Source organism: Pistacia vera, unplaced genomic scaffold (genome assembly GCF_008641045.1).
Source record: "Pistacia vera cultivar Batoury unplaced genomic scaffold, PisVer_v2 Contig143, whole genome shotgun sequence".
NCBI classification, from domain to species: Eukaryota; Viridiplantae; Streptophyta; class Magnoliopsida; order Sapindales; family Anacardiaceae; genus Pistacia; species Pistacia vera.
This window is the reverse complement of record NW_022195500.1, coordinates 988207-1012704: the sequence shown is the minus strand read 5'-3', so window position 1 is coordinate 1012704 and position 24498 is coordinate 988207. Positions and strand designations below refer to the sequence as shown.

At 34.6% G+C, this 24498-nt stretch overlaps 4 protein-coding genes across 4 annotated transcripts; 2 read left to right on the top strand and 2 right to left on the bottom strand.

Annotated features, from left to right (window-relative positions):
- The first annotated feature begins 336 nt into the window (after positions 1 to 336).
- On the top strand, positions 337 to 4151 carry LOC116123581 (monothiol glutaredoxin-S15, mitochondrial). The gene is made up of 7 exons (XM_031409327.1): positions 337 to 460; positions 609 to 691; positions 1445 to 1579; positions 1711 to 1810; positions 2774 to 2840; positions 3662 to 3740; positions 3839 to 4151. The coding sequence occupies exons 2-7, from the start codon at positions 620 to 622 to the stop codon at positions 3893 to 3895; spliced, it is 510 nt and encodes a 169-aa protein (XP_031265187.1). The 5' UTR covers positions 337 to 460; positions 609 to 619; the 3' UTR covers positions 3896 to 4151.
- A 932-nt stretch (positions 4152 to 5083) lies between these two features.
- LOC116123592 (periodic tryptophan protein 2) lies at positions 5084 to 10061 on the bottom strand. Its single transcript, XM_031409341.1, has 8 exons — positions 9684 to 10061; positions 8396 to 9252; positions 7562 to 7813; positions 7381 to 7473; positions 6753 to 7124; positions 6318 to 6662; positions 5823 to 6050; positions 5084 to 5717 (listed from the first exon to the last, which is right to left on the bottom strand). Exons 1-8 carry the CDS (start codon positions 10018 to 10020, stop codon positions 5547 to 5549), a joined length of 2655 nt encoding a protein of 884 aa, XP_031265201.1. The 5' UTR covers positions 10021 to 10061; the 3' UTR covers positions 5084 to 5546.
- A 793-nt stretch (positions 10062 to 10854) lies between these two features.
- Positions 10855 to 17501, top strand: LOC116123574 (CRC domain-containing protein TSO1-like). Its single transcript, XM_031409322.1, has 11 exons — positions 10855 to 10906; positions 11122 to 11141; positions 11900 to 12060; positions 12237 to 12657; positions 12794 to 12919; positions 14412 to 15109; positions 15199 to 15273; positions 15450 to 15633; positions 15706 to 15804; positions 16084 to 16150; positions 16612 to 17501. Exons 1-11 carry the CDS (start codon positions 10855 to 10857, stop codon positions 17205 to 17207), a joined length of 2499 nt encoding a protein of 832 aa, XP_031265182.1. The 3' UTR covers positions 17208 to 17501.
- A 266-nt stretch (positions 17502 to 17767) lies between these two features.
- Positions 17768 to 21879, bottom strand: LOC116123542 (acyl-protein thioesterase 2). Its single transcript, XM_031409303.1, has 9 exons — positions 21559 to 21879; positions 21137 to 21251; positions 19945 to 19981; positions 19707 to 19776; positions 19454 to 19558; positions 18893 to 19043; positions 18535 to 18617; positions 18211 to 18304; positions 17768 to 18112 (listed from the first exon to the last, which is right to left on the bottom strand). Exons 1-9 carry the CDS (start codon positions 21587 to 21589, stop codon positions 18025 to 18027), a joined length of 774 nt encoding a protein of 257 aa, XP_031265163.1. The 5' UTR covers positions 21590 to 21879; the 3' UTR covers positions 17768 to 18024.
- Positions 21880 to 24498: the final 2619 nt, after the last annotated feature.

Below are 24498 nucleotides of genomic sequence, written 5' to 3'. Positions count from 1 at the left end.
ATGGTTCTAATATGCTCTATCGAGTTCGAGTCTCTACGATTGTTAATAAAGGTGGTCATTAGAATTTATACTCAGTCGGTAGTTTCAAGGTCTCGAGAGATTAATTGAAGTACACGTAAACTGGCTCAGACACCCCCAATTATTAGAAAGAAAAAAAATGCAAAAGAATAAGCTAATTTTATTCTTCCATTCTTTTATTTATTTATTTTTTTTCCCTTTAAACTCAAAGTTACCGATGATAAATAATAAATATTTTTCCTTTTTTTTTTTTTTTTTTTGTAGCATTTTAAGTTTGCTAATTCTTATTTACCAAAGAAAAAAAAATTGAAGGCAAGATAAAAATAACAAATAATAATAAAGACACGTAATAAACATAAGAGTGAAATAACTGGAGAGAACTGAAGCCAAAGCCCTAAAACAGTAACAGAGAACCCACTTCAACTCTTGGTGTCAATTTCAGGTATTAAAATCTTCACTTGTTCAAAACCCATGTGTATGAAGAGTCCCTTCAAACTATTCTTACTTTATATCAACTTGTTTCGTTTATTTGGAATGGAAGAAATCTTGTACCGTTGTAATTAATAGACGGTGGTTTTTTATTTGCTCAGTTTATAACAACATGGCAAGATCGTTGTCCAACTTTATCTTGAAGGGAATCGCAGGTTACCCAGTTGGGCCTTCTTCTAGACTTGTAAGAATAAAGATTCTATCGTTCGTTTAAGATTTGAGTTGGGTAGAAAATGAATGAAGTATTATGAGGTCACTTGTTATGAGATTGAATATTTTGGTAATTGATTATCAGAATTTGATTACTAGGGATTTTGGTCCGTTTATGTTTCCAAAATACATGGGAGTTTGTTTGTATTGGCTGAAATCAGAATTTATAGTTTTGGTGTGGTTGAAGGGTGTGTTTGGGAGTACTTTTAATGCCACCAAAAGCAGTTCTAAATATGCCAAAGTTTTTTTTTGTGTGTGTGCGTTCTTGTTTAGTTTGGATCATCTGGCTGAAATCAGTGGTGCTTTTCACAAAGCATTTTCTACAAAAGCGCTCTCTAATATGCACGATGTTAGAAATTTTTAATTTCATTATTTGTCTTGTTCTAGGTCAGAAATAATTGCTGAAATCATGGGTCCTTTCCCACAAAGCATTTTCTACAAAAGCACTATCTAATATGCATTATGTTAGAAATTTTTATTTCATTATTTTTCTTGTTGTAGCTCTGAATTAATTGCTTCTCTGGGTGTTAGGTTGGGTAAATTCTGCGTTTACTTTAGTTGAATTATGAATCTGAATGGTGCCAACTTAGCTAAGTGATAAATATGTTTTTGAAGTCATGGAGTGTTATCATGTATATCACTGTCAGACATGAAGTGTTTTGCCCAGTGTATTATTGCTGTCTTAACAATAACATATTTTCATGGTTTTGCATTTAATTGTTAGTAGTTATCTGGATCCTTTTACCACAATGGAATGAAGTACTCTACTTCTGTGCCCAATGATCCTGACACACATGAAGATTTTAGACCTACTAATAAGGTTGAGAGCTCTGGCCTTTCTTTAAAGGATGCTGTTGAAAAGGTTAATTTTTCCTCTGAATCTTCTTTGTGTTTTGCTTTGTTGGCTAAAATTATTATTATTAGTATTATTTTCTATATTAAATTTCTATGAAAATTGTGCATTCAGTAATTGGGATTAGATTCTTGCTGTAGGATGTCAAAGAAAACCCTGTGATGATTTATATGAAAGGGATTCCTGAGATTCCTCAATGTGGATTCAGCTCACTGGCTGTGAGAGTTCTGCATCTATACAGTAGGTGCTCTAGCCTAATGACTTGAATTTTATAATTGTTTATCCATTTCCTGTTTAAGTTTCTTCAGTTGCCAGTGTTGGAAATATTTTCTATAAAACAACTTATTGACTTGCTATGAAAGAGGGCAGAAGCCATCACATTGGTTTTTATTTGGGAATGCACTTACACTCTTATTCTAACTGTGCTGAAGGATTCAAGATAAACTCTTCAGTCATATGTGAAATTCAAATACATTAAATGTTTGTTTTTTATGTGGCTGTGAATGTTACACATATAACCAGCTTTTTGAAAAGGGCAGTCATCTTATTAGCTCAATGTACAGTACTCGAAAGAAATGCATATTTTAAATTGCCTCAGAGCTAGGATTACAACCAAGTTAAATTATTAGTCAAGATGGCCAATCATAATTTATATAAAATTTTTGTCTTCATAGTATTTGTCTTTCCTTCTAGATAGAAAGATCAGTTGCATCTCAGTACAAGAGAATGGTTACGGAAGATCAATTTACAGACAGTTTTAACTAAGTTGATAAGGGGTTATTGAGCTTCTGAAGTGATACTGCCTGCACAAGTCTTTCCAAAACTAAGAGCGAGTGATCACTGGAGCTTTATATACATGACTTTTTACAGATAGTTTAGTTTCTTTCTTAACTTTGTTTATGAAAAGATTTCTTTATATTTAGGCCTTCAATTGCTATACTTGACGTTTTTGGTACCTCTATATCAGATATAATTTTTTCTATTTTGGATGCAATATTCAAATAGTTTGTAATAGAATTGCTGTGCAGGACCAAATTGGTCTTCAGGAATTGTCAATTATACAGGATATTCGGTTATTAATAAAAGTTCAACATTACCCTAGTGGCCTCTGCATATTGTTTTTATCTCAATGGGATTTGTTGATTTCTTTAGCATATATATTGCTGCTTACAGTATTTTTACTCATGGTTGGGGCCTGTGCAGATGTTCCTTTAAGTGCTAGAAATATTTTGGAGGATGCTGAGCTTAAAGACGCTGTAAAAGCCTTCAGGTGAGTTAGTAGTGGACAGGATTTAACTCTAATGTTAAATATGGTCTTGAAAAAGCTCTAAAAAGGCATAAATTTTTTGTTGGTGAGAAAATGCTTGTATTTTTTAGTGTTATGAGATGTTATCAAACTGCAGTGGTAACATGCAACATAGGGTGCCTTTTTAGTTCAATTTCAAGACTATATTAATGTTCTTTTATCACTTTTACTAGAGGCAAAAATTTTACTTGTTGCTAGCACAAACTTGATGCCTCTGCTTAAGATTTTAATCATGCTTTTTATAGTTGATTTGTCATGGATTGTTTCTGATAGTTCTAGATACTTACTGCCTTGGTTTTTTCCTTCAAATTTTAATTTTATTGACAATAGAGTCCGATAAATTTTTTTCCAGAGATACATATGTTTCCCATGATAGATATGTAGAATTTCTTCTTACATGTGGTTTAAATTTTTTTTTTTGTTAGCTGTGTCCATATGTAAATTTGTTCAGGCTCTTTTTCGTTTTGATGCAAGGCCTGCCTTTTTTGTGCTGCTGGTCTGCTGTTTTAGGCCTCCGTGAGTTTAGCTTGCTGGTTGTCAGGATTGTAAATGCTGATTTTTTTGTTTCTGTTGTGTTTTGTTTGGTTCCTGGAAATGTCCAGGACGCATAAACTCTTGTAGAGCCTCTCTTTTTGGGGTCTCATTCTTTCATTCTTTATACTATTTCCATTTACCCAAAAAAAAAGATTTTTGAGTAGGACACAAGTCAACATGTATGACATTCTCGTTATTCCAATCCCAGATTGTACTTGTTTTATAAAAATCTCTTATTTCTTTCTATGCAGCAACTGGCCTACATTTCCTCAGATTTTTATTAAGGGAGAGTTTATTGGAGGTTCAGATATAATTCTCAATATGCACCAGGTATAGGACTATTATTTTATATTTATTGAACATAATTTGTACCTTTCCATGAAAGTGCAACTTTGTTGCTCTAATACCATGGTCTATATCCCATGTAGACCGGCGAGCTGAAAGAGAAGCTCAAAGATATTTCGGCGGACAAGAAATCAGAATGAATTGCTGCTGTTGAATGCCAAGTGTTGGGATAGACTTATTAGGTGTTTACTATTCTTCGGCGTTACTGCAAAAAAATGATGGGATACTAGTGTTCTTTTTTGCTTAGTTTCTTGTCCCATGAGATAAGCTTGGGATTGTTTGCTTACTCCTTGTAGTTGATTTCAATCTATTTGTACTGTTGACCTTAAAATAAATTAGTTACCAAAACAGTCTTGAGGACTGGTTTCCAGTTAAGAAATCCATATTCTTGTTTTATGACAAGAGAACGAAAAATTACAACATGGACATTGATTATTGAGCAATACCTATCCATAAGACTAATGTTTCCATAACAAAATAGTTTCAAAGGCGTTTAAAGAGTCTTGAATTAATAACCAACCTGGGTGAAACTCAACAAAGTTGATGGGTCTTGGGTTGACCGGTTTAACCCGGTTAAATCGAGTGACAAAAATTTTAAAATTCAACAAATACACTTCTAAAAATCACAGTTAAGTTTTTATAGATTTGAAATTTAGCAAACAAACTCTATATACAGATTGGCAGTCGATTGGTTGATGGCAACGACAAACCAAATGCAATCCTAATCATCCATTGAGCTCATTCCCTATAAAATCTATCCAAGATTTGGCCAAAATCATTTCAATTTTGGCTAGATTTCACCGACACCAACGTCAACGTTCTAAGCCAAATCTCACTACTACTAGCGTCGACAACCCTATCTATCACCACAAAAACACTTCCCTCTCTCTCAGCCTTGTGACCAAAACTCATCTCAACCTACTCCCGTTCGTCTCGCCAATCGCTGACAAAAGCCGATTGTTGCCGTCTCCGGTTTTTCTCAATTTTCGATCGATTCAGGAAATCAATTTCGTCGTCACCATTGCACTCACCAACCCTTTCTCTTCAAAAGCCTCAACATCCCGACCTTCAATTGTTTGCCAATTATTATCCTAATTTTTAAGGTTTTTAATGAATACTGAAATGGGTAATCCGGCCCGGTGAAAACCCCAAGTCAGGCCGGGTTTTAAAATACTGTTAATAACACATCCATGATGAACTGCCAATGTGAAGCACCAAAGAAATAACAATAGCTAGTCCGATGCTAGATATATTTTGATATGAACAGCAGCATCGCTTCAAGGATACCGCGTTATCACATTACAGAACTCGTAAATCTATACAAAATATGAAAAAATTTAGCTGTAATATTAAAAAATGCCCTTACACCGTTTTTTCACAACAGAACAAAAACTACAAAATAAAAAAAAAGAAAAAGCATATTGAGCAATACCTATCTATAAGACTGATGTTTTCACAACAAAATTGTTTCACTGTCGATTCATGAGCAAAACCGTATAACAACACATCCATGATGAATTGCCAACGACAAAAGAAAATAAAAAAGCAGCTGGTCTGATGCTGCATATATTTTGTTATAAACAGCAGCATTTGATCCAAGGGATACTGCATTATTTGTCGATGGTGTTGAGGAATTCTTTACAGCTTGCCTGTTGCCACATGAGAATTATACCTCGCGTGATTTTAGTTAGCTCAAATGCTAACCATGGCCTGCATTACAACAAAACGGCCGAATTCCCTAGCCAATTTCACATAAGTGCCAAGTCACAACCGGAAAAAGTACAGCAATCATCACTTCTTAGCACCCACAGAGCATAAATATCGAAGCATATATTCATTGGAAGAACAAGTATCTGCTAAATCCTGATGTATTCTGGTAATTGCCTTCTGCAAGGATTTTAAGGAAGGAAGCAAGTTCCTGGAATTCTGTTGAATGGAGTTACCATGAGTTTTGCAAAGCTCCTGACACAAACCGGCAGAATCCATGTAAGATTTCGTATTCGCAATTTAAAGTGGTTTGCATTTAAAATTAACAGAGGAAATCAAAAAAGATTTATGGAAAAGTACCTGAGACCAGCGGAGTATAAACTCCAAATGTGGGCAACTTTCTAGAAGATCTGAAAGTGCCTCAATTAACCTTTGCATGTATTTGTGAGGAATAGAAGAGGCAACAGCAGGTATATCAACTGGACTGACAGCAAAAATGCATTTTTTTATTAGACTATCCTCGTTTAAACGAAGGCTGAGAATTAAAGCTCTGTTTGGTTGATCTTCATTTAATGCTGCATCAACTGCCTGTGCAATAAGGTAAAAAATAATGTAAAACAAAATTAAGTAGAGAACCAACCCTGCAAATAAGTTAAGGTGATCCTGTTAATTACAATTAAACTTAAATGCATGTTGATTTTCTATTGCTTCACCATGATTTTCATTCGTAACCAGTGAGCAACATATGAATGATAATAATAAAAAAAATAACAATTTCCTTCAAGAGATTTTGGTTGCCGTATCAGAATCAATAACAACATAAAATTTCATATGTTCCACGGTTTAGATAAGTACCTGTGGTGTGACATCTATGTCAAGATCAGTGGGATCAAAGATAAAAGATTCATCAATTGAATAAACTAGAACCCCTTCTGTTGTTGCTGCTGCAAAGCTCCGACCAGTGGGTGCAAGTCTCAAGCATTTAGTTCGAATGATGGGCCTTCCACGATTAGGCATGGCTCCTGGTAAATCGTAATCTAACTTCCCTCGTGTTTGTTTATCAACCCCTTCTTCTGTGTCACTGTTATCATCATCAATCAAATCCACTGGACCTGATTCTGTCATATTCTTAGAGTTTAAGAAGTCAAGAACCCCATCTAGAGAGAGATTATGCGTTATTTGAAATCGACGCAGCAGAACCTGTGCAGTAGTGATGAATCCGTATCTTCATTAACACAAGGTTCAGCAAGAATGTATTCACATGCTTTTATATAATATATGTAAACTAACCTGATCAGCTACATCATACATACAAATGTATTTGCTACTTCCCCCAGCTAATATATAGCTTCCATCAGCAGAATAACATAATGTTGTGAAGTACTTTCCTGAACTTGAATTAGCTGCTGATCTACGATCAGTCATGAGACGCCCTCCAGCAATATCCCTACGCCCCTCAATGGTGTACATTAACTCACCATTAATTGGATCCCAGAAATGAATCAGCCCATCCAATGTGCTGCAAGCTAATTGCCTTCCATCTGGGCGATAAACCACTGTAAGAACATCATGTGTGTGAGGGAAGGATTCCACAGAACCTTTTCCTTCAAAAACATCCCACAAGCGAACAGTTTTGTCCCATGATGATGAAGCTAAAACAGCCTACATGTGAAAACAGAACAAATTTGTTAAGCTATTCATGAGTCAAAAGATAAGATAAAATATCTGAATAGTCTATAAGGTATGGAGAATCACTTGAAACCAGTTAGATAAACTAAAAGAATCAAGAAGAAAACCATAAGGAAATGAGTGTAAAGCTTTTTAAATAAAACACTTCAGGTTCAGAGAAAAAGGTCAAATGAAACATTGGCACGTCTAACCAGTGTAAGCACTTGATCAAAGGATAAGTCAAACTCACATTTGTAGGAGAAAATGCCAAGCCATGGACAGGACCTTCATGACCACTTAGAATATCCAACAAACGGCCTGTTTTCATTGACCAAACAAATATCTACAATATACACATTACAAAGAAATCAGGGAAGATAAATTATGATAGCAGAGCACTATCAAAATCTCTTAGTGATAAGAAAATGTACCTCAAATGAATCTAGAGTTCCAGCACAAATAACTTCGCCGCTTTGATCTGCTGCCAAAGAAACAAACTGCCTGGAAGAAGGGGTAGTAAAAGTCCTAAAATTTCTATAGCGAAACAAATCCCATGCACGAACCGTACCATCCAGAGATGCACTTAGAAGGCAGTGGTTATTGGCCATAAAATGGAGAGCAGTGACAGCATTAGTGTGCTCAGTGAATGTCACAAAGCAAAAGCCTGATGAAACGGTCCAAACCTGCACATGAGTTAAAGAATTTTACATACAAATTTTAAAATAGGAAGGTAATCATTGACAGATTAGCATGAAATGACGTTAAAAAAAAAAAAAAAAAAAAAAAATCACCTATAGGATCACAACAATCCTATTTTTTTATTAGAAAAAAAAAATTCATTGACATAATACTCCAGAGAAATACATAATTATACTCAAATGTTAAATTGAAGATAATGACACAATGTTTGTGCAAAATGCTAACTAGTTTGCAGTGAACTGAATAAAATAAAGATTTTTATAGTTAAACAGGAGCTAATAACATCAGCTATTAGATCTTTCATCCAACAGACCAATAAGCACAAATGGAGAAACCAAAATAATTGCACATCATGAATGATACTACCAAATCAATCGACTGGAGGGAAGTGAGTATGGTACATTGTTATCTACAACATAATATAGGAAAATATTATATATTTATAAGGATGCATGTTAGTTGGCTAAGTAGAAGCAGCATACGATCCTGCAATGGACAATTAAATAGCATGTATACACATATAATTCCAAATCACACAATATTTTGCATATGAATAAATAAAATACCTTGACTTTGTTATCATCTGCACCAGTGGCCAATAGTTGTGAGTCTGGTGAGTATGCAAGACAGTTAACATCAAAATAATGCCCCTGCTGCTTCAATATATAACTCTCTGATCGCCACTCCCAGACAAGCAACTGCCCTAGCTTTGCACACCCAAACGTCAACCAGTTCCCCAGCTCATTAAAAACAGCTGTAGTGATCTTCTCTCTTGAAATCGATAACAAATGAATACACACAAAATCAGGCATCTGATATAAACCAAACACACCATTTGAGAACCCCACAACCAGCATATCAAGCCCCTTATGATAATCACATGCTGTTAGCTTAGCAGGTGCCTGAGGAAAATCATCCTTTCTCAATAACTCCCATTTCTGCTTATGCAAATACTCCTCTTCACATAGATCACCATCTTTTCCATCAAAATCCTTCCTCTTCTTTCCATCACTTTCTTTCCCTGGAGTACCTGGTGATGGAGGTTCCGAACCTTCCTCACTAATTTCATCAATTTTACCATCATTGCCACTATAACCCCAACTAAATATATAACAATCACGAGCAATTGTAAAAATTCTGCTTACCCTACCACTCTTTTTATCAACACCGAAAAAACAACCCACAACTGAGTCCCTGTGACCTAAAAGTAAAAAAGGCTTATTGCTATGAACACCTTTTAATTTTTCTTTTACATAGAACAATCTTGCAGCCAAATCTTTCGACCCAACAAGCAAATACTTAGAATCAGGACTCCAATTCAATGCAGTAACTTTATCATTGCAATCAGCTAAAGTCCTTATTAACTCAAAGGCAAAGACTTCCTTTTTAAACCCTGGTGATCTCCATATCTGAACTAATTTACCTGTAGATACATTTAAAAAGTTATAACTAAGCCTAAAATAGAACTAATGATACAATCACCCTATATACGAAAAAATTTAAAAAAAAAAAACCTCATCTAAAGCACAATTACAAATCTACTAAATAAACAAATTCAAATGCTAAAGAAATCTCTACAAACATGTTGGAAATAAAAATTTATGGAATTAAGGTTGTGATTGGAAGCTTTTTACCCCCAAAAAAACCTACTTTAGGAGTGATAGGGCTTTCAGGAAAATCACACGTTAAGTAGTTTTTCAGAAATCACTTCAAATTCTGACTCAAAAATGTTTCTTCTCAGCAAAGCATTCATCAAAGTTCTTCTCCAAGAGCAACTCGTTAACCTCCATTAAATAGAAACAAAAACATTTTTCCTTTTTAAAACTCTTAACCTTCAAAGTTTCAACAATTTACCTGTGCCAACGGCGATATATTTTCCATTAGGACTAAACTGAATTGCATTGACAGGATACTTAAATTTGACACGGTGGAGGACCACGTGGCGGTGGAGGTTAATAAAGAGACACCGCTGGTTCTCATCAACTGTCAAGAGAAACGTGCCGTCCGGTGACACGGCAAGGCGACAGACGTTGGACGATGATTGGACGGGGAGAGTCACGGTTTGGGACTTTATAAGGTCTGTGACTGACACTCGGTTACCGACCGGTGAAATTAGCTGTGTGTTCTGGCTTATGACAGCATTGCCGCCTCTGTAGGGGGCGCCCAGGAGATTCTGAAAGCGGTAGTTCATGAGTGTGGGGGAGGCGGACTGTTTGGATGGCAATAAAGTGAGGGAAAGTGAGGGAAAATTGAAGAATTAAATGGAGAGTGTAACGTTGAGTTCTCGCTTTTGTTGTTGAGTGTTAAGGTTTTTGTTTAGGGTTTATTGACTGAGAAGACGACGCTGTGGGCCGAGTGACCCGACTACGAAAATGAAACCCGCCCGTATTTTGTTTAAGCCCGTGGCCCGACGGCCTAGTTTTATGCGTAATTGGCTAATTGCAACTAAACTCTAATATTTATTTATTTATTTTTAGATAAAGATTCTTGATATTTTGTTGGAAATTCTTAAAATTAGCTTTAGATATTATCTTAAAGTTCAATTTAAAATTTAAAATGATATAAATCCATTTTATGATTATTTTGTTACATTTTTTCAAGTATATACATATATATAGTTTTTGAAAAGTTTTTTTTTTTTAATAATAAACCCTATGTGTTTAGCCTTTTTTGTAAACGCTTGTTTCGGTTTCGGATGAGCCCTAACTATTTTTTTTCTATAGTAAATAGTAAGCACTCACTCGTTTGAAATGCAACTTAACTCTTGTGTGTTTGCCTTTTTATGAGAGCATCTGTTGTTTTATAATTGTCTTCAATTAACTTCAAATTTATTGATAATTTAATCAATTTAACCCTAAAAAAAGTATTAACTCTCAACATTTTTCAAATCAAATTTTTTAAATCAGCGAGTGCTACATAAAATGTTCTAACATACAGGTTTACAAAAAAAAAAAAAAAAAAAAAAAAAAAATCTCTTGAAAATGATTATAAATCCCAAATTTAAATCTCAAAAATAGAAAGCTCAATGGGCCAAGGTTTCAAGGGCCTAATGGTCCAGGCCCAAAACTCCGCCCACTGTAATAATAAACATTTTAAATATAAAAATAAACACATTTCCCGCTCCGTGTTCAGGTTCAAAAAATAACGATAGAAAGCAATTTCACTTTTTCCGCAAAATTCTCGCACGGAAGAAAAATACAATGCGGCGTGAATATATTGGGTTTCAATCGTTCAAATCATTATGGAATCGCCTGAAAGCGATCGTATCAAAGCTATTTCATCATCACATCAGCTTCGTCTCCGGCGGTTCAAGTTGTCTCCATTTCCACTGTTTTGTTTTTTGCTTTTACGGCATCGTTATTTTTTTCGTTTTCGGTGCTTAGATCGATCGTTTGTTGTTTAAGCAGGTCATCGTTTCGTTTTAGTGTTTGTAATAGTTAAATGTTGTATTTGTAGGAAAATGTTTCATTAAGCGATTTGGGTTTTCAGTGATTAGGCTTTAAAGTTTATTTATTTATTTATTTATTTTTGTAATTATTTGGTTTTATTTATTTTATGGTCGATCTCTATAATGTTGCTCAGCAACCAAATAAAGCAGCAACTTTTAATTTTTTAATGTTAATATCAGTGGTGTTTGTAAAGTTGACCATGGATTTAATAGTTAAGAACGATTGAATTTCATTTAATTATTATTTGATCTGTTTTGGGGATTGGCTTAAGGTTTTTGTTGATTTTGTAGTTAAGTCAAAACTTGGTAAAAGGATTAAGTTTAATGTGCTCTGTGGTTACTGAAAAGGGTAGAAACAAAAACCAACTTGATGAACATTAAGTTTTCTGAGTCAGTATAACATCAGAGCACTTGAAAAAGTCAAGTTTGAAATTTCATTCAGTGGCTAACGGAACGACACAAGATATAAAGTTTAGAGCTTTTTTTTGCAATCATATATAGAACCTGTCTCTGAATAATCATTATTGGTGTTGACTGCTCGTCATCTCAGTGAAGTTTAGAATTGAATTATGGAATTTTGAGTTGAATGGTTAATCATTATTTTTTCCTCCTGTAATTCCAGGATTCTCCTTTTTTCAATTATCTTAGCAATCTCTCTCCTATACAGTCAGTTAAAGCAGCACGTTATGCGCAGAGGTTTTTTGAATCTCGTTTTCCAACTCCACCACCAGTTTTTAGATCACCCCATGTAGATCTGCAGCGAGAAACCAGCTTTTTGAAAAGGTATTGTTTAACTAATTCTTTTAGTGCTTCGGAATAATCAAAATATTAATAATGATACAGCACTGAATCATATGTTCTTTTACGGTGTAATTCTCTTTTTAGTCTAAAATTTTTGAAGTCTAAAATGTCCAAGACTTCATTCAGTCAATTGAAGGTTTTTATCTACATGATGTCAGCAATGATGTAGATGCAGGAGGTTCAGATGTTTATGGATATCACAGTAATCAAGTGAATAACAAACTTATTGCTTGCTTGCAAAAGGAAGTCCAGCCTTCGAGTCCTTCCGCGTGTGTTGATGAATATCTGACTGATCCTGTAGAGGTTGAAGACTCTAAGATCTCTGCTGATTTACGTGTGCAACCTACTAATAATGTGGGCCAATTGTTACGATGTGGCTTTACTGGCCCCAGAGAAAACATTCGAAAAGTTAATGATGCTAATAATGGAAACCCAGAGGATTACGTCCTTATGTTGCCCGAACAATCTAGAGTCAATATGCCTAGTTCACTGAATTTGGTTGAAACTGCAGATTATCAGGCTGAGTCTAGTACGTTACCTGTTTCTGGTGCAGAAAATCCTGAGCAGCATGTGACTCAGGTAATTATATATGAAAACGTATCTATTTTCCAATGTATCTGAACGAAAACAACCATGAAATAGTGAATTTTGATTCGAAAAGGCCTTATCCACTGAGTTATTTTGCAATGCTGTTTCTTAGATTGTTAAGTTGCAGAATGCAGGTATTCAACATAATGAACAGGATGGAAGTTGCCAGTTGTTGCCTGAATCTTTGCAGAGCGTTGAAGCCCATCAAGATTGTTCAGACAGCTCAAGACCAGTGTCAAAAGGATCCTTTAAGGTATATATGTGTCATTATATACTGCTAGTGATGCATTAATTGTAATCTGTTCTAAATTTTATTTCGATTGGTGGATAATTCTTTTATGTTGTCATGTTAAAATTCATGTTTCATTTATATAGTGACAAGAGACTGATACCTTTGCCTTCTTCGTTATTGCTTGATTAGTGTACTCTTTTGTGAATTTTGAAATAGATTGAATACCATGATTACTTATTTATGACTTCATGATTTAGTGTAAAACAATATTTATTGAAAGTAAGTTATATCTTATGCTGCCTGTCATGTTTGATGGTGTTACGCACAATATTTTCTGTTGAGTGCTGTTTACATCATTTCTTGAGCTTGAAAAGGTGGAATTTGCAGCAGTCAATGCTTAATTCTGTATTATAAAACTAGACGTTAGTAAATTGACTGATTCCATTTTTAACTTATAATTCAAGAACTGAATGTTACATCACTATTTCCCACTCCAAACCCTCAAATTTTGGTTCAAACACTACAGAATCTTGATTTGCCTAATGAAATATTTGAATTGCATCTTGAATAGGTATTATTACTTGACGTCTACTGCTTGATTCAAAGACCTTTTAATCTTAGACAAGACACCAGTAACTGAAGGAAAGCCAGAGAGTAACTGGGGCCATTGTTTCTATCTAAGTCAATGGAAGTCTTGTCAAGCTATTTGCTTAATCACCTTTGAGTTATATTTCTTTCTTTATTTCACGTAGCATTACCATTTCTTCTCTGTTGATGTTGTTAACTATTGGACACTTATGCTTGTTGGAGACCTTAGCATTTAAATGACATGGTTTCATTTTTTTGGGACTAAATGGCATCAAAAAAAGATTCTAGCTGATTCCTACTCACCATTTATCCACAAGGACTCTTATCTATGTAGAAAACAATCTTACAAGTGGTGTTTTTAAGGTTTCATGTGCAAATATTTTCTAAGAAAATATAAAAGTTTTCCTTGTCCAGTTCTCCCTTGGGCATTATAAAATTGAGTTAAAAATCTTCCTTGATAAATTTTACAGATACTAGCCTTGTTTATATTACATCATGCTATGCACAGGGTATCTTTTTCTTTGTTTTTCATGAGATGTTGAAACCAATTATTGAGAGGATATAAATAGTTTTTGTGCATTCTATTTTTAGAGTGATAGTATTGAATATATGTTTATCGCTTTATGAAGCAGCCTTAGTTTCAAGTTTAAAACAATATTTATTTGGCTGTTAAGAATTTATTATGCGGTGTGGGCAAATGCAAGTGCTTTTTAAGAGCATGGTTTGCAATACTTTTAGTTCCTGCCTTGTATCATTCCTAGGAAGAGTATGTATGATGACAAGTTGGAAGAAGTTGAATTTATTTATTGTACTGGTTACAAGGATCATTCTTCACATATTTTTTTGAAACAAGGCAAGTACTGCCAAATTGCAATTTGTTTTTCTTATCCACTTTGCAGTCGTTAACTTTTCTAATCAAATGTAGGAGGCTACTTTGTACCAACGTGGTATACGTAGACATCTTCAGTTTGAGGCTCCAGTGGTCTGCAAGAGTACTACTACTCATAAGAGCCATAGTTCTCACAATGTAATTCAAGAAGTTGATAATTCAAAGGTACCTGCTAGCCATACAGACTTGGAGAGTTTGATATTTTCTGATGTTGATCCAGGAGAGGTGTCCAACGGTAGGGAGTCAATCAGCTACTCCCCAACTATAGCTTCTTGGACTTCTTTCAGCTCATCTGAATTTGTTGGTTCCAATCAACATAGTAGAAGCCTTGCCATCTCAGGTCCCATTCCATCTGATAGTGGTTTGCATTTAAAAAGCATTGGCAGATCAGGGCCCATGGACTCAGATCTTATTCCACGTTTGAAATTGTCTGGTTATATGAGTTCTAAAGATCATGGGCGGAGGGATTGTTTAGCAAAGGACTCAAATAGATCATTATTCTCACCTGAAGCTGGGGAAATTCATGCTCATGTGGACAATTATCAGCAAGATAATCAAACTTTTGTTGAAACCGGTTCTGCTGCTTCTCAGTGTAATGAAAGTATGAAATCACTGTGTGATTCTCTGCATATGACTCCTTCTAAGCAGGGAGTTTCCTCTGAGTGCAGGATACTCATTTCACGAAATACTGAGAGGGTTGAGGAGTTAAACCAAGTGAGCCCCAAGACAAAAAGGCAAGTACACATTTATTCTTTCATTTAATCATTTTGATATTTAACCTTTTATTTATATTGGCTGTTTAACTTGAGAATGTGTGATGCAGGAAAAAGGCCATAAACGCTGGTGAAGGTGATGGCTGCAAACGATGCAACTGTAGGAGGTCCAAATGCTTGAAACTGTAAGTCTGCAGGTAGCACGTATAGAGTCTACATTTAAGTGAATGTTAGAAGTTGATATGCATTTAGACTTCTTTCATTTTCCAGCCTCAGATCTTCGTTTAGAAAATAATGGCATAATAAAAACCACCCTGTACATTTGCCATTTGTTTCAACTGGTATTTTTGGTCATTGGCAGTTACTGCGAGTGCTTTGCAGCTGGGGTCTTTTGTGTTGATTCTTGTGCATGTAAAGACTGTTTTAACAAGCCTGAATATGAAGACACAGTTCTCGATTTGCGACAACAAATTGAATCGCGTGATCCACTTGCATTTGCTCCAAAGATTGTTAAGCATGCCACCAACTCACCAGCAAATATTGTGGTAATTCCTTTGTATCCGTCTTGTTCTATTTCTGTGAAACTTTAAGTACTTTGATTTGAGAAACCTTTGCAGGAAGATGGAAACTGGACAACTCCGGCCTCAGCCAGGCACAAAAGAGGATGCAATTGCAAGAAGTCTAAGTGTCTTAAAAAATATTGTGAATGCTATCAGGTATATAATACCTTGGTGGGTTGCTATTATTTCAAAATTAATTCTTCAATTCTTAGCTTAGCAGCAAGGTTTATATCTCTAAACATGTTGCCCAATTGGGTCTCCCAGTTTCCAAAATTACTGTGATTATGGTTGTCAAAATTTTCTACTAATTTGAAAAGGAAAGGCCTGACACTTGAGTTGTGATCAGGAAATTGGATGGGAAGTTAGCACAAATTGGCCCATTGATCATTCTGATTGGATACAATTTCTTTTTTTTTTTTTTTGCCTATATTCTAGGCTAACGTTGGATGCTCTGATGGATGCCGGTGCGAGGATTGTTGTAATTCATTCGGCAAGAAGGCAGGTCAGAATTATATTTTTCAATCTTTAGCTCCTTCCAGTCTATCCAGTAAAATATTATAGTTTATTTTTCTTCATCAGATGAACTTATTGAACTTTTTCAGTACATGAAATTAAATCAGATACCAGCTTTCGCCTTCAGAATTTTCTAGCAAAAGTTCATGTAGAGAACAATTATATTTTATCTGAACTATCAGCAGCATTATTTGCCCTTCTGAAATCCTTGCGAATCTGTGCATTACACATATTTTCAGTTGTCTAGGCATTTCAATTGATGATTGGTCGAGTCTGTTGAGTGTCAGCTTATTCTGCATCAGTCAGTACTACGTTTGATTTGAACATGTTACGTAATATATAATGAACTGCATTATGAACAAACTGATTAACCATTTGTTTCAAAATAGATATGTTTTTTATTTTTTTCTTATAGTTGTCGAAACACTTCTCCACAATGTGTAATTGCAGATTCAGTATACCGAAGAGTTCAAAGATGGGATAATCCATCTGCTGATGGCACCAAGTCTGGGACATTAAAACAGTTTTCGCCAAGATGGGAAGATCTTCCAGATATAAGCCATTTCACCCCACTGTCTCTTCCATATGCAAAGGTTTTGGCTTCTTCAGCTTCACCTATAAGCGACTATCAAGAAGTTCCACATGCTCAATTGCATCAGGGAAGTACTCTCAAGTCATCATCTGGGCACCGCCATTGGCACAGTTCAATGAGTTTTATGCCACATTTATGCGAGAGCAGTGCTGGTCATGGCTGCAGTTCTGACAGTGCCTTCCATGACTTACTGAAAGATGATGATATGCCTGAGACACTCAAGGAAACTTCTACACCGACCAAGACAATCAAGGTTAGCTCACCAAATCAGAAACGTGTATCTCCTCCACAATCTCGATCACAGGAGTTGAGGTCAAGCTCTTCTCCAGGCCTGCGAAGTGGGCGCAAATTCATTTTGCAGGCTATGCCATCTTTCCCTCCTCTTACTCCATACATGAAGTCAAAAAATGATACTGGCCGCAGTGATTTGAAAGGTGAAGCCAGTGATCATTGATTTACAGAGCTAGAGAATGGTTTAGTTACAACAGTTTTATTTATTACATTATAATAAAATATTATATAGCTGGGTTTTATTCTCAAAAGCACACTATGTAATCTGTAAGTCGATAACTGCTTTTTTCTCGGACAAGCTATGAAAACTTGTATTGCCCAGATACTGCTATAGGAGTGTTGGTAGAGTTCTATAGTGTTGCAGCGCCAGTAGCCTCTGGTGAAAGGACTTCCTGTAATTATCATCTGTATATAGATCTATAATATCAAACAGTTCTGCCGTTTTCTGCTGGCCAACTTTGCGATTCTGTCATTTTGTTTTTATTGGAACATTGAACATCGACAAGCAATTTTTTTCATCAAACATGTGGTAGATTTTAGTGATGTTCTTCACTATTAAAGTATGTTGAATGCAGATTACAGGATTATGTAGAGCTATGCCCCATGGATTCTGCTACTCATGTTCATAAATAAGGTTGTTTAATTGATTTTAGAATCCATAAACAATAATAGCCAAAGTCTACTAGATTGATTATTGCATTAATGAATGCACAAAAATGCTCCAAAAGTAGAATTGACTAAATTCATTATCATCTATGCTCTACAAGTGAAATATAAGAAAAATGCATACAAAATTTTTATTGTTAGGACCAACAAGAAAACGGGAAAATTAGGAAGCTTAATTTATCTATACCATATACCCGAGAACCATTTCTATTTACTAACTACTTGTACATAAGCTTTGTCATTTTTCTCCCATGTTATTGCTTCCGACTGCTTCCTCATGTTATGCTTAACTAGAAACTGATGTTGTGCTACAACTATGCACGAGACCCCTCGAGTCCCAGCCTTGCAGCAAGCCAATTGCAGACCTCGTCCATCTCTTTAGGAACTGTGTAATGACCAAGCCTGCACAATAAAAACCCAACTACTCAGTAAGTTCTTTTCTATTTTCTAAAAACTTAATCATGGGTCTATTCTTGCATAGAAAAGACATCAATACTTACCCTTCAAAAGATTTGAACGTAAGGTGTCGAAATCCTGCTACACTTAAGGAGTTGGCTGATTTCTCTCCATATTGAAAGGGGACTACTTCATCACCTGCAACAAAATAACATTTGGTATTAATTCATTATAGCAAAAAGGTTTTGATTGCACTCATGTATAGACCACAATAAAAAAGTTTTGCAGAAAAGTTCTATGGCGGTGTTTAAAGTAAAGGGGGAGGCTTTCCTATATATTCATTTTTGAATTATTTTTACATGAACGCTTCTTAACAGTCATTCGTGCATAACTTTTGGTATTCACAGGTAAGAGATGGATATACGTACAAGTTCCATGACTGAGCATAATGGGCAAGCACGCCGCACGTCTTGCAGCCTCATTTGAACCTTCTATTTTGTTCCTCAAGTTCCTGTATCAAAATAATGTTTAGCAAACAAATATCAGAAAAATTTTCAGATATGTGTTGAGTGTTATCGATATCCTTTTCATATCTGCTGTGGCTCAACGGATTCATGTAATGCATAAATGTTATGATCCATGTTGATATCTAAGTTTGACAAAGGTAATTTATGAACTGTTATTATATGTTTTACCAGTAACTTTCATCTTATACAGAAACTTGTGCATAAAAAAGGACATAGATGAACATTTATTTGAGAAGGATATATCTGAATGTTGTCACACCTTGAACCTGGAAGCCAGCCACTGAGCCCGACGACTGCCCTTAAGTTGACACTGTATGGAATTCCATTTCCATACCTACCTAGAGCACAACAAGTTGCAGAGTAAAGGGCCATTGCAGCACCCATACTGAAGCCTCCAATACCGACTTTAACTGTCAAAAAGGAAAACAAAATTGTAAGATAATGTGAAGGCCATTAATTGAATAAGCTGACCTCACATCAGTTTATAAATTAACTTAAACTAGATACTGCTAACAACAATTCACTTAATATAATTTAAAGAACAACAAATGGCATAAAGAAGTTACAGTGGAAACTAATATTAGCACATGATATTTAGAACTTTCGGTTCAGGTCACATGGTACATGTGATGATTAAAAAACATGGCTTCTTAAAGATATGCTGGGAACTGAAGTTCATCTTTGAAATGGTATATTTGTTGCGTAAGTTGATTAAAGAAATACATGGGAATTTACAGAAGCTCATAATCAATTATTCATAAAGAGAAATGACTGTAATCATGTAAGGTAGTTAATTTCAAAAAATGGCCTTGGAAAGTACCATCAGCTGGCTCTGTTGACAACAAGTTTGCAACATGTGCTGCTGAAGCATCTAAACCCTCCCAATCATCAGGACTGTTGTCTGAAAGCTCTCCTACGTCAAACCCTGATGTACATCAAAGAAGCAATTTACATGATTCGGTTAGTATCAAAGCATGATAATTTTTTTTTTTTTAATATTTAAAATAAAATATAAGATATGTAATTCTCATTTAATCAACCAGAAGAGAGTCCTGAGAGTCAATCAATATTACATGCAGTGCAAGCAAATCCACCGAGTATAGCCACAGGACGAGTAGGAGCAGTTGGGCAAATCCATTTAATCTGCATCATAGAATGACAGCAGATTACTATATATAAATTTGGATGGCATCATATCGGTCGAATAATTAAATCCATGAACTTTAATCACCAGAGGACAAAAGGAAGTAGTAAGATATACATAAATAAAAATGTTAACTTATGGATAACAAAAATTATATGTATACTTACATTTGGCAGAGGAAGGCCTTCCAATAGCTGGGACCAGCTGCAACCAAATAGAAGACTGAATGAGAAACCTAATCTTTAACTTTTGTAATTTTTATATTATCATGAATGAAACAAATGTCCAACTCCACCACCTCCATAATAGAGATTGAGAAAAATAGAAGAAAGCAACAAGCAATTATTTTAATATGCTACATGATAATCCTGTTACGGGACACCCTTAGAAGTTGACAACCAAAATCTAAGAGGGATGTAATTTGCATAATCATCTAGAGTATTGGGACCGCAATATTTGGCTAAAGTAGCTACTCAAGGCAGAAAACCAGAATTATGTGAACATGACCATCTGCTCACAGTTTACCAATAAAAAATATAAACCCAGTTTCACCTTGAATTGAGGATTATGAGTTCACCATTTCCAATTTACAGAAAATTTCAGGAAAAAACATGAATTTAACTGTATTAGTATGAATATCCTTTGTTAAAAGGTCATGAATGGCTACTCATTTGGCAGAAGAACCAAGAACATTTTGTGGTCCCCCATAAATGAATATGACATGTGCACTTTCTCTATTTATGGCTTCTTGAGTTAAGCTTGGCATCAATCTGAACAAGAAAAGGGAAGGAAGAATAATCAAATCTATATAATTTCGCGGCGCCGCTGCTCTATCCTATCAAATTTATTCGAGTGAGAAAACATCCAAAAGAATCTCAACAAAGAAAAACTATAACATCATATGGGCCCTCAATTTGGAACATGCCAAGATGCTGACTTTCTCAAACTGCCTTTCTTTTTCTTCCTTTTGCAACCAAAAAGTCGAGCCTTAAAATATAGGTTTTGGACACTAATACGGAAAGAAAAACAAATTAAGCATCAAATACAGACAACAAATATCTTGAGTCTGCTTCCAGGCAAATCACAATGTGAACAAATGAAGCTCACACAAACAGTGACCACCAACTTAATTGCTCTATAAACACTCAAGCAATACTGTCAATACCAGGTACATATGTACCCAGATACAAAGTTCCTCTTTATACATGGAAAGGAACAGAAATTCGGATTCAAAAAGAAAGAGTCCTACATGTAAACAGGATATTAACAACTAAATCACAACAATCCGTGAAACAAGAAATTACAACATTGTAAGAATAGGAATGCAACAATATAAAAAATATGAAAAAAAAAAAATACCTGGAACCATTATCCCCAAGGCCATGTAACCAAACTATAGTGGCCTGGTGTTTCCCTTTGGGCCTCACCACATAAGTCCTCCCAAACTCAAATGTCCTTCTAGCAGTTCTACTACCTAAAATTTGCAGCGACAATATCACTTCTCGGAAATCATTCAAATCCAAAGAATAGAACACGACAGGGAAAACCTCAGAAATGGAACAACAATCGCCATTGAGTAAAAAATTGAACTAATCTACACACAAAAGAAAGTAAGAAACCCCATTTAACTGGGCTGTGAAATTCAGAAGAAAATATAGGACACAACAAAAAGAACTAAAAAAAATCAGTTCTTGCAACTATTAGCAATCTAGACTCCATGCAAGTTAAGGAAGAAATAAAAAATATAAAACTAATCATTGAAAGAAAGAAAAGAAACAAACCAGAACCCATAGTATGATGTGAATAGCTCATATTCGCTTCTTTGGAAAAAGTGGGAAAAGAGGGAGCAAAGGCGAAGAGTAAGAAGAGAGTGGAAATGTAATGGGATGATAAAAGGAGGAGAAAGAGAAGGGTGTATTTATAGTGAAAAAATGGAATAAAAGAGATGAATATGCATGAGTAGGTATGAGTGATAGAGTGTACACCAGCTAGCTGCACAATGTGCTAAAACCACCTAGAAACTCAAAAGAGGTGAAAGGGCATCCATGAAAAGTAAGCGGCTAAAAAGACAATGACAAAAGCAAGATATCTTTTTATTAGCAGAGAATCAAAGCAGAGTAGCAGAGGCAGGCAGAGCACATTCATCCATTTCTTGATTTGTAACATGGAGAGAATCTATGCTTGTGCACAACAAAAAAAAAACTATAAGAATATTACTGAAAACAAAGGAATAACCTAAATTTGTAAAAGAAAAAAATATTTCTTTCAATCATTTGTTTATGAATTTTTCATCATTGATTGACACCCATTAACATAAAGTTATCAACTTTCAAGTTTCCAATTTGTCTTTTTAACAAACTTAAACTTGTTTTAATCAAATTTCATTATCAACTCTCAGAGAATAACAGCTGGGGTTTTGGGTATAAATGTGTTTAGGGTTCTGGTATGTTTCATGTTCACATACCTGTAATTACTGTTAAATTAGAATCTAAAATAGTATAAAGCAATTCAAGATTCCAAATATTCGACGTTTAATTATTGATTGGACAACATTATCAAACTAAAATAACTATGATAATTTTCAAATTTTTAATATGATATCAAATTACATTTAAAATCTTAATAATCATAAGATCATTAATTTAAATAAGAAAATGAACTTACATATTTATTTAATGTGATGTAATTGTCCCACCATTTTAAGATTTGCTGAGGAGACATAACAGGAGAAAGGATACCAACTTTTCCCCCACTTTCCATCCTCTTTCTTGCTTGATATTATATTTTCTCAACTTGCTCAAGCCTCCAAAGACCCATCTACAAAACTTTTCTCCTTTATGCTCTTTGTGTTGAGGGAAACCATAATAGCACATTGTAATTCCAAAATCTACTTATGTTGGAATAATTCTTATATTATCAAGAGTAAAATTTCATAAAATATCTCGTATTAATAAAACAAATTGCAATGCTCTTATTGGTCCAATAATGTAGTATATCCTCTAGTTTTACTTGTCAAAAATTTGTCTCCCCCATGTTTGATATGAACTGTACATGGGGAATAATCAGTAATCCCAGTAACATAATTCTTTAAAATTTTCTGCAAAATTTTTGAACTTTTCTTATACCTAGTTGCAGAAACCAGATTGAAGTTGAAGTTTCATAATGGGATATAAACATAATTAATGTACTAAAAATTAGTCACTATACTTGTAGTCCAATGTGCAGTGAAAAGTGGAAGTGGGCATAAATCCTTAGCTGCAACAAGATAAAGTTAGAAATGCAGACCCACCAGTCAGAGGCATTCACTGAGTTATAGGTCAATGGTTGTGAAACTGTTAGTCCATTCTTTATGCACCACTATGTCTGGGTCACCTATGAAATGCAGCTTTAATGCCTTAAAGCTTCTGCCTTTTCTACCTTCAAAAATTCTCCCTCTAATGCTTTCACATCCACAGACAGTTGTATCCAACCCCAGTATCTCATACATAATTTAATTCTCTTCTTACAGTATTTTACTACCAGAAAAAACAGTCTTCTTTGACAGCCAATAACCATTTTTATTGGCAAAAAAACAGATTATCAAAGAAGCCACGAAAACTTAATATAACTTATCAGTCTAAAACGTAATCAATCCACCTAAACTTAAGATATAAAGTATTTTGGCAACTGATAACATTATGAATTATATTTTTTCATTCTTCGGCTTATCTGGTCAATGGAAGTAATACTTGCACTAAAGCTTTTATATATTTTTTGAGTTAATGATTGAAAACGATTAGAGAAGATGATAATGAGTAGATTTATCTAGTTGACCATGAATTTTTTTTGCTGAAATGGCTGATAAAGATTGGTAACAGCAGTAAATGGAGGCATCTGATTTCGTTTCTAGGTCAAAATTTAGGCCATTATCTTTGTTTCCCTCATCTGTGGAGGGTTTTAATTAAATGATGCCTTTTTGATTGTCAACTCCACTCATTACCCGCCCCAGAAGAATAAATCTTGAATTAAATTAACATCACAAATTGGGTTTCTGAGTTTAATAACACGAGACAACAATATGCTGTCTTGCACTGATCTTATATTTTAGATTATAATACTTCTTTGTTAATTGTTCCATTAACTTTTTTATATATAAATCGTACTCAATTTCATTTTTCCCTGCGAAAAATCATTTCACTTTCTAATAGTTTTCTTTGTTTTAGTTGTATCCCATATATATATATATATATATATTATAGTATATAAAAGACCTCTTGATATATTATATCAAGACCATACATATTCCACCATCCTTATATGTAAATCCACAATATTCAAGCACGGACTTGATTAAAGAGATATATATATATATATATATATATATATATTGGAACTTGCTTTGCAATGATAGTTTGAAACTGAAGCTCCGTCAATCTACATAATGTTTGGGAAGTAGGTGTCAAAATTGAGAGAGCAGAAGAGACAATTGAAGAGAGTCATAGTATGCCCGAGAGATCTTTTTAAGAGAGAAATTTGTATTCAATTGAATTGAATTGTTTGTTTTGGGTTGTTGTGAATTGTAATGTGAATACACACTTATTTATACAAAATACATAATCATATAAGGAAACATAATATTGACAATATTGTAATCTCTCTAGGTAAGAAACACAATAGCACCACTATAAGTAAGGAAATGAACATCTTATATAATGTTTGTGATCTTTCTAGTAAGGAAATAG